This window comes from Haliotis cracherodii, unplaced genomic scaffold (genome assembly GCF_022045235.1).
Source record: "Haliotis cracherodii isolate W230 unplaced genomic scaffold, xgHalCrac1.p SCAF_17, whole genome shotgun sequence".
Classification (NCBI taxonomy): Eukaryota; Metazoa; Mollusca; class Gastropoda; order Lepetellida; family Haliotidae; genus Haliotis; species Haliotis cracherodii.
This window is the reverse complement of record NW_027266272.1, coordinates 30,547,594-30,558,659: the sequence shown is the minus strand read 5'-3', so window position 1 is coordinate 30,558,659 and position 11,066 is coordinate 30,547,594. Positions and strand designations below refer to the sequence as shown.

The 11,066-nt window shown below is 42.6% G+C and overlaps 1 protein-coding gene across 1 annotated transcript; it reads left to right on the top strand.

The window, feature by feature from the left end:
• Positions 1–2,828: 2,828 nt before the first annotated feature.
• LOC139464782 (mucin-16-like) lies at positions 2,829–9,057 on the top strand. The gene is made up of 6 exons (XM_071246292.1): positions 2,829–2,889; positions 4,896–5,077; positions 5,197–5,525; positions 5,567–6,017; positions 6,137–7,093; positions 7,213–9,057. The coding sequence occupies exons 1-6, from the start codon at positions 2,829–2,831 to the stop codon at positions 9,055–9,057; spliced, it is 3,825 nt and encodes a 1,274-aa protein (XP_071102393.1).
• The last annotated feature ends 2,009 nt before the right edge of the window (positions 9,058–11,066 follow it).

Below are 11,066 nucleotides of genomic sequence, written 5' to 3'. Positions count from 1 at the left end.
CATTTCCGGAGCGTAACTCAAAAACTGTTAAATACTTTCTTACAAAACTTTGCGTGTCTACCAGCCACATACTGAACTGGTGCCTTTTGCTATTTCGGAATTTTTATTTTTTATATTTTTGTACGTTTCTGTGGCAACCAGTTGGACTTAGGTTCTATAGGGTAGAGTTCGTTTCCGGGGCATAACTCAAAACCCATTCAAAACTTTCAAACAAGACTTTGCATGTCTATCAGACTCATGCGGAACTGGTGCCTTTTGCTATTTAAAAATTTTTAGAAATGTTTATTTTTTACGTTTACATGGCAACAAGTTGGATTTAAGTTTTCATATAGGGTGGGTTCACTTATGGAGTATTAACAAATAAACTGTTAAATATTTCCTTGCCAAACATTGCATGTCTATATATAAAGTACATACTGACCTGGTGCCATTTGATATTAAGGAGTTTTAGAAATGTTTATTTTCAAATTTCCATTTTAGCTATTTTGACATGGGCTAAGAGAAATGTTGGGTCAGTTACATGGTTTGGGACCAGAACGTGTTAAAATGGGCGGGGGATATAGATGACTTTGTTGACTATACGCTTGTTTAGTTATTGTTACTTGTAATTTGTCATTTGTTCGCATAAAAAAAACCCACAGAAACACACGTTTTACTTTCCATTTCATATGGATGCGACTATGGTGGATCTTTTGTGAGTAAACAATGTATGCTTCTTCAAGAACATTCAACTCTTGACTCATTACATACAGAATTGCAAATTTACTTGTGGTTACTTTACAGACAGCTGCCGGGGGGATATGTCATCTTTCTGATGACTCTTGTTGGTCTTGTTATCTCTGAAATAGTCTAGAACAGTGTGAAAAGCAATGACATTAGTCCCAAGTCGTAATAATTAACATTAATTGGCAAATAATTTATTCCAGTTTGGTAATTTTAATGACATTTGCAAACATCTCAAGGAATGCTCTGTGGCACAATTGAAATTTTGGTTTTTTTTGTCCCTGCAATATGATAAATAAGCCTTCTGGTATACTTTACATGACATATGACCTATTGGCTTTCTTGCATCACGTTGATGTGACCACTGATAATCCTCGATCTGGGATCACTTTCAGAATCTGAACATAAAAAGCTGAGTTCAATGAATAAGTTTATTTCGCCTTCTACCCTGACAATGCTATTTCAGCCACTTTATTGGCCGTATTAGGGGAACAATGCCGGTCTTTATATGTAGTCAACACCTTTGTCAACAGCAGGGAATTGATCGCCTGTCAACTTGCGTTTGATGACAATTATCAGTAAATTATTCGGCCATGTTGCTGTCTAATCAGGTTCTCTTAATGAGGGGTGGCGATTACCATTCATTTATTCAAATTGACATTTGACACTTGACTGACCACTGATTGCATGTAGTGGGGTTGATGTGTGTTCTCTTGGAGGTTGTAAATGAGGTAAGGTAGTGCTTATAAATGTGAAATGTGCAGCGTCTTATTTCACGGGAGTGCACACTTATGTGTTTTCTTGTTGTATAGTGGTTGCCTGTGTAAAGTACTTAATCTGGACCATTGTAATGATAAAATAGCAGAACCACAGACAGCTGAGTGTTGTAATACAGTACTGATTGTTGCTGTTTCCAGTCTTGAGACTAATAAATAATGCATAGTGGTCATTTAAAATCTTCAGTGGGAAGATGAAATATTAGACTATGCAACAAATAGACCTCTGAAATGGGTGGGGTGAGTGAGTGAGTGAGTGAGTGAGGTGAGTGAGTGAGTGAGTGAGGTGAGTGAGTGAGTGGAGGGTGTTGTCAAGCATGGTGATTTTCTAGAAAACGATACGTTACTGTGAAAGTAATAAAAAAGAATGCCTACGTTTGATTGCTATAACTTTATTCCCCTCTCATGGTCGTGGTCCTGGGGCAACGTTTTCGATCATGAAGGTGGGGATGGTGATATTTGTTTTATTTTGTCTTGTTACTTTGGTGGTCATGTCATGATAAGATTGACTGTGTCATCAGTAGTTCTCTGATTCGTCCTTTCCTTCATCACCTACGAATACACACAACCACTTCGTGGTGTAGTCGTGATGTGTTTCTATTTTTAGTCAACTAATGAGATGAATGGAAATCAAATGAGCCCTACTCCGTGCACGAACTTCGTGCGAACCCTTCCACTGACTGATAGTGAATATAAGCGACAAAACCATTTCCTTTATCATAAAGAGTTTCTGCTAAAAGCAGAGTCCATTGTTAGATTCGCGCCATGTCATGAGCATGTGTGTCTGCACTGTCAGGTAGTGATGATACCAGGTGTTGGTGGCGTAACTATACAGCGAGACAGTACTGTATTGTGACGTGAGGCCCATGATACAATACACAGATTTACGACGCCTGTGTCGCAATACATACGATACATAACATTACAACTTATGTGGGTGTAAAACATGTGAATAGTAACAGAAACTGTTCAATCACCAGCTTCCGCAGATTCTCTACTATTTCATGGTTTCACATTAATAACATAGCATTCACAGTGCCTTCTACCAATATGGTTCTGTCCTACAATATCCCATCTTTGATCTCTGAAATTTAATAACAAATGATTCAGGATTGTGATTCACCTGCAGAATGAAATATTATCAACTTATCAACGTATTACACCTCCACTTTGTGTTTGTGAAAATGTGAGCGTATCCTGACCCTCCAAGCGGATCTTACAATTCAAATGTGAAACCTCTCAGTTGGCCTTGAAAGTACTACCTCTCACAAGTGGACTATAAGAAAGGAAGATACCTACAATACTACAGGCAAAACTGGCTAGGGTTCTATGGATGGAAACTCGCCACAGATCCTAGAATCCTCAACAAACATGAGGCCTACCATGGATGGTTGGTTTACAACTATCAGTGGGGGAAATGGGACAGTTCCTATTCTTGCAATATTACACAGTTCATACAGTTACTGTGAAAACATCTACCATATTTGATGTAATAAGCGCACCGCCCTCATAATGCCCTCAGCGATATATGTAATATATTGGCTTATTAACAATCCCAATTAGCACCCATTCCGATTGATCAATGTACACAAGACTTATTTATTCGCATACAATACGCACTTGTGTGTTATATGCACCCTTAATTATGGGCAATTAAATTCTGGAAAAATATATCTGTCGTACATAAACATTGCAGGCTGTCAGCATAAACCACAAAATTTATCTTTCAACTCTTTTTTTTTCCACCAAAATAGTATTCTAATAAGAGGCCCCTATTTCTAATTTTGAGAGCGCCCTGGGCGCTTATTATGTCAAATACGGTATGACATTGAACTTTTAGAATACCTTTTCTAGGGACACACTTCATGGATTATTCTTATTCATAACATATTCCTTCATATTTCGCTTGTATAGCAATCATAAACAGTTATTATATAAACATTTTTAACATTAAGGTTATGATAGTTTGATAGGAGATGGATGTCTGTCATAAATTCTACCATGTCTTGCATGCTTGTTTGTTTGTTTGTTGTTTAACACCACATTCAGCAATATTCCACCTATAGGATGGCAGTATGTAATCGACTCTGGACCAGGCAAACCAGTGACTGACATCATGCACATCGATCTATACATTTGGGATATGATGACATGCATCAACCAAGTCAAAAGTCGGACAACCCGATCCTGTTAGTCGCCTCTTACGCCAATCATGGGTTGCCAGCGTTCGAAATTAAATTGTTTCCAAGTGTGCCAATGGGCACAGTTATTCCAAATTAAGTGTGCCATCACATTTTTAGGTGTGCCAGGAAATACATTGGCTTCTAAACTGTTCATAATGACTTATCATAATTCAAATACAAGTCAAGTGTCTGTCATAGTGTTTTTTCAAGTCAAATTATATATATTTCAAACACACATCACTCAAGTTACACCATTCTGGTTACTCGTTGCCTTTGAATCTTAGTTAACTAGTGCAATACTAATTACAATTGTCTCAAGAATTAAGAGCTACTGTTCACAACTGGTAATAGCTGGGGACTGATCAGTTACAGTTGTAGCTGTTCTGGGTCCATAGGGTGTGGTCCATCTCCCGGCCCTCCACCGAAAATTTGACTTTTTTCGGCAAATATAAGATTTCATAAAATCCACTTACCTATTTCTTTTTTCTTTTTATTTGTTTACGTAATCAGAAAAATATTTTAAAAAGAATTATAAATATATCTGTCATCATCATTTTCCCGATAACAGAGGCTGTCCGCTCAGTAACATGAAGAAATACCTCCGTTTTTGAAGCTTCGTATGAATAACACATGTGTCGAAGACTGTCATGTAACACACCATCATCTACAAAGTTTATTTAGTCATCTGCACGTGCACGATAGTAAACTCACCTAGAGTCTACACGTAGCTGTAACATGCGATTTTAATACATAAAAAATGGTTTCTAATGAGGCTTTTTCGCTGAAACCTGCTACAAAGTTCGGGATTGGTCAAATTTGAGCACGTGACCTAAGGCAGCCAATCAAAATACAGCAATGGTACCTTCCTTGAGTATGATGAATTTCAGATTTTGATGAAAGGTTTTTGTTAAGTCATGTTATTCTGAACGTTTAAAGAAGGAAATCACGATCTATATAAAAAATGTGAAACTTTGTGTATGTATCGTGCTAGGTTGCGAGCTGTGACAAAGATTTTTCATGCATATATTTGGCATTAAACATCGTGTCTGAGCTGAGAAATCAAAGCAACGAAAGCCTGATGTCATTTGACTTACATTACACGCGATTGCACAAAAAGATGGAAATAATAACTTTTAGATATTTAGATATTCAGTCACTCTCATCAATAAATTAAGCGATGATGATGCTGAACTTGAATCAACACCTGACACAGATCTGTCTGCAATAGTGACTGTCCTTGAACCAGCACCTGACACAGATCTGTCTGCAATACTGACTATCCTTGAACCAGCACCTGACACAGATCTGTCTGCAATACTGACTGTCCTTGAACCAACACCTGAAACAGATCTATCTGCAATACTGACTGTCCTTGAAGCAGCACCTGACAGATCTGTCTGCAATTGTGACTGTCCTTGAACTAGCACCTGACACAGATCTGTCTGCAATACTGACTGTCCTTGAACCAACACCTGACACAGATCTGTCTGCAATACTGACTCTCCTTGAACCAGCACCTGACAGATCTGTCTGCAATTGTGACTGTCCTTGAAGCAGCACCTGACACAGATCTGTCTGCAATACTGACTGTCCTTGAACCAACACCTGACACAGATCTGTCTGCAATAGTGACTGTCCTTGAACCAGCACCTGACACAGATCTGTCTGCAATTGTGACTGTCCTTGAACCAGCACCTGACACAGATCTGTCTGCAATACTGACTGTCCTTGAACCAGCACCTGACACACATCTGTCTGCAACACTGACTGTCCTCGAAGCAGCACCTGACACAGATCTGTCTACAATAGTGACTGTCCTTGAACCAGCAACTGACACAGATCTGTCTGCAATAGTGACTGTCCTTGAACCAGCACCTGACACAGATCTTCTGTTACACTGACTGTCCTTGAACCAGCACCTGACACAGATCTGTCTGCAATAGTGACTGTCCTTGAACCAGCACCTGACACAGATCTGTCTGCAATACTGACTGTCCTTGAAGCAGCACCTGACACAGATCTGTCTGCAATTGTGACTGTCCTTGAACCAGCACCTGACACAGATCTGTCTGCAATACTGACTGTCCTTGAACCAGCACCTGACACAGATCTGTCTGCAATACTGACTGTCCTTGAACCAGCACCTGACACAGATCTGTCTGCAATTGTGACTGTCCTTGAACCAGCACCTGACACAGATCTGTCTGCAATTGTGACTGTCCTTGAACCAGCACCTGACACAGATCTGTCTGCAATACTGACTGTCCTTGAACCAGCACCTGAAACAGATCTATCTGCAATACTGACTCTCCTTGAAGCAGCACCTGACAGATCTGTCTGCAATTGTGACTGTCCTTGAAGCAGCACCTGACACAGATCTGTCTGCAATACTGACTGTCCTTGAACCAACACCTGACACAGATCTGTCTGCAATACTGACTCTCCTTGAACCAGCACCTGACAGATCTGTCTGCAATTGTGACTGTCCTTGAACTAACACCTGACACAGATCTGTCTGCAATACTGACTGTCCTTGAACCAACACCTGACACAGATCTGTCTGCAATAGTGACTGTCCTTGAACCAGCACCTGACACAGATCTGTCTGCAATTGTGACTGTCCTTGAACCAGCACCTGACACAGATCTGTCTGCAATACTGACTGTCCTTGAACCAGCACCTGACACACATCTGTCTACAACACTGACTGTCCTCAAAGCAGCACCTGACACAGATCTGTCTGCAATAGTGACTGTCCTTGAACCAGCAACTGACACAGATCTGTCTGCAATAGTGACTGTCCTTGAACCAGCACCTGACACAGATCTGTCTGTTACACTGACTCTCCTTGAAGCAGCACCTGACACAGATCTGTCTGCAATAGTGATTGTCCTTGAACCAGCACCTGACACAGATCTGTCTGCAATACTGACTGTCCTTGAAGCAGCACCTGACACAGATCTGTCTGTTACACTGACTGTCCTTGAACCAGCACCTGACACAGATCTGTCTGCAATAGTGACTGTCCTTGAACCAGCACCTGACACAGATCTGTCTGCAATACTGACTGTCCTCGAAGCAGCACCTGACACAGATCTGTCTGCAATAGTGACTGTCCTTGAACCAGCACCTGACACAGATCTGTCTGCAATAGTGACTGTCCTTGAACCAGCACCTGACACAGATCTGTCTGCAATACTGACTGTCCTTGAACCAGCACCTGACACAGATCTGTCTGCAATTGTGACTGTCCTTGAACCAGCACCTGACACAGATCTGTCTGCAATTGTGACTGTCCTTGAACCAGCACCTGACACAGATCTGTCTGCAATTGTGACTGTCCTTGAACCAGCACCTGAAACAGATCTATCTGCAATACTGACTCTCCTTGAAGCAGCACCTGACAGATCTGTCTGCAATTGTGACTGTCCTTGAACTAGCACCTGACACAGATCTGTCTGCAATACTGACTGTCCTTGAACCAACACCTGACACAGATCTGTCTGCAATACTGACTCTCCTTGAACCAGCACCTGACAGATCTGTCTGCAATTGTGACTGTCCTTGAACTAACACCTGACACAGATCTGTCTGCAATACTGACTGTCCTTGAACCAACACCTGACACAGATCTGTCTGCAATAGTGACTGTCCTTGAACCAGCACCTGACACAGATCTGTCTGCAATTGTGACTGTCCTTGAACCAGCACCTGACACAGATCTGTCTGCAATACTGACTGTCCTTGAACCAGCACCTGACACACATCTGTCTGCAACACTGACTGTCCTCAAAGCAGCACCTGACACAGATCTGTCTGCAATAGTGACTGTCCTTGAACCAGCAACTGACACAGATCTGTCTGCAATAGTGACTGTCCTTGAACCAGCACCTGACACAGATCTGTCTGTTACACTGACTCTCCTTGAACCAGCACCTGACACAGATCTGTCTGCAATAGTGATTGTCCTTGAACCAGCACCTGACACAGATCTGTCTGCAATACTGACTGTCCTTGAAGCAGCACCTGACACAGATCTGTCTGCAATTGTGACTGTCCTTGAACCAGCACCTGACACAGATCTGTCTGCAATAGTGACTGTCCTTGAACCAGCACCTGACACAGATCTGTCTGCAATACTGACTGTCCTTGAACCAGCACCTGACACAGATCTGTCTGCAATTGTGACTGTCCTTGAAGCAGCACCTGACACAGATCTGTCTGCAATTGTGACTGTCCTTGAACCAGCACCTGACACAGATCTGTCTGCAATACTGACTGTTCTTGAACCAGCACCTGACACAGATCTGTCTGCAATAGTGACTATCCTTGAACCAGCACCTGACACAGATCTGTCTTCAATTGTGACTGTCCTTGAACCAGCACCTGACACAGATCTGTCTGCAATTGTGACTGTCCTTGAAACAACACCTGACACAGATCTGTCTGATATACTGACTGTCCTTGAACCAACACCTGACACAGATCTGTCTGCAATTGTGACTGTCCTTGAAGCAGCACCTGACACAGATCATTCTGCAATTGTGACTGTCCTTGAACCAGCACCTGACACAGATCTGTCTGCAATACTGACTGTCCTTGAACCAGCACCTGACACAGATCTGTCTGCAATACTGACTGTCCTTGAACCAGCACCTGACACAGATCTGTCTGCAATACTGACTGTCCTTGAACCAGCACCTGACACAGATCTGTCTGCGATTGTGACTGTCCTTGAAGCAGCACCTGACACAGATCTGTCTGCAATTGTGACTGTCCTTGAACCAGCACCTGACACAGATCTGTCTGCAATACTGACTGTTCTTGAACCAACACCTGACACAGATCTGTCTGCAATACTGACTATCCTTGAACCAGCACCTGACACAGATCTGTCTGCAATTGTGACTGTCCTTGAACCAGCACCTGACACAGATCTGTCTGCAATTGTGACTGTCTTTGAAACAACACCTGACACAGATCTGTCTGATATACTGACTGTCCTTGAACCAGCACCTGACACAGATCTGTCTTCAATTGTGACTGTCCTTGAAGCAGCACCTGACACAGATCATTCTGCAATTGTGACTGTCCTTGAACCAGCACCTGACACAGATCTGTCTGCAATACTGACTGTCCTTGAACCAGCACCTGACACAGATCTGTCTGCAATACTGACTGTCCTTGAACCAGCACCTGACACAGATCTGTCTGCAATACTGACTGTCCTTGAACCAGCACCTGACACAGATCTGTCTGCAATTGTGACTGTCCTTGAAGCAGCACCTGACACAGATCTGTCTGCAATTGTGACTGTCCTTGAACCAGCACCTGACAAATCTGTTCGACACAGACAATCCCTGAATCCACACTGACACAGATGAACCTATTTCACATGTTTGCCGTAAAAGGCGACTATGCTTGTCGTAAGAGGTGACTAACGGGATCAGGTGGTCAGGCACTCTGAATTGGTTGAAGCATGTCATTGATGATCCTGACTTATATCACTGGATTGTTTGGTCCAGACTCGATTATTTACAGACTGCCGTCATATAGCTGGAAAAAGACATATTGCGGCGTAAAACAACAAACAAACACGCCAACATGCTGTAGTGGTGTATGAAAGGTGGGTACCTTTAGTCCATTATTATTTTCCATTTATATGAAAGAACTTGCTGATGATTATTATATTTCCAGGGGAAATGTTAAACATTATTCCTTTGTTTTGTGCTGATTATATTGTAGCTGATTCGAGTTTTGGATACGAATATTGAAAATATAAATATTTATTTTAAAATATAAATATTTATTTTAAAAACAGGATGATGTTTGTCCAGTCATGAACATTGGACCCACAACATTATTGTACATTCCACATGCATGGTATTATTTAGGACTTCAGGTGCTCCAAAATGCTTATTGCCAAAAGCCTTAACGTGTTATCAGAACAGACAAGTAAAGCTTTGAGGTCCTTATGAAGAATTACAATATTTCAATGGAAGTTGCTTTTGATATATACTCTTCAAAAAAAGAAACTTGACACTGACTTTCAAAATGTAATATAATGCGATTGTTTCAAAATAGGACACAGAAGCCATAATTGAAACACTGTTTGAAGATCAATGTACACAATGTTCAAAACATTAATCTTGTCACCTAGACAGACACTCGTACACGATACAGTTAATTTCACAGGGGTACAGAAAATGTCAGTATCGGTTGTGCCCACCATGTGCATCAATCACCGCTTGACACCGACGACCCATAGATGCAATCAAGTTGTCAATAACACGCTGTTGGATGTGCTGCCATTCATGCTGAAGTGCATCAAGAAGTGCCGGAAGTGTTTGGGGCGGTGGATTCCTTCGGCGAACGCGTCGATCCAACTCGTCCCACAGATGCTCAATCAGGAACAAATCTGGTGACCGGGCTGGCCAGGGTAATGTCTGGATGTTGTTGTGCTGTAAGAAGTCCTGACAAACACATGCAATATGCGGTAGAGCGTTGTCCTGCTGGAACTATCCACCATGAGCGTTGACGTGAGGAAGAGCGTAAGGCTGTAGGATCAAGTCTCTGTAACGCACACCTGCCAATGCACCTGCCACATACATGAGAGACGTCCTACCACCGTGATGAATTCCGGCCCATACCATGACACTCCCGCCGCCAAATGGGACAACCTGCTGCACACAGTTGGGGGCGCAACTTTTACCCCGACGTTTGTAGACACGTGCACGCCCATCAGCACGTGTGAGTAGGAAACGGGACTCGTCAGTAAACAGTACATGTCTTCACCTTGCACGTGCCCATCTAACCCTCTGTTGGCACCAAAGCAGACAGTCCGCCAGATGACGTGGGGTCAATACATGACGTCGAACAGTTCTTCGTACAAAAAGTCCAGCCTCCCTCAGTCTGTTGCGTACCGTTTGATGTGATATTCTGCGTATCCCAGGGATCTGTGTGGTTGTTGATGTGGCTGTGGTAGTGCGGTCTCGGAGGTGTAGCAGCCGGATTTATCGATCTTGTGCTTGGGTCGTCACCCTTGGTCTTCCTGACCTTGGTCTGTCGTCAACTCTGTTGGTGTTGTTGTATCGGGTCCACAGTGCGGAGATTGTCTGTCTGGATATGCCAAAGTGCCTGGCCACTTCTTGCTGAGTTGCTCCAGCTTGTAATCTCCCAATGGCGTTGTTCTGTTGAGCTGCATTCAGTCTTGGCATTCTGTCACTGCCTCTACTAAGGACTGTATGAACAGCCGTTGATGTGGATTTTTATACCCATTCAGCAGGGGGGCCTGCATGCCTAAATGCAGGATCCTGTGCTGCACGTTTTTTACAGGCGGTTGCGTTTGGATGAAGCTGTAAAATGTGTTTTCGTGAATTATAGA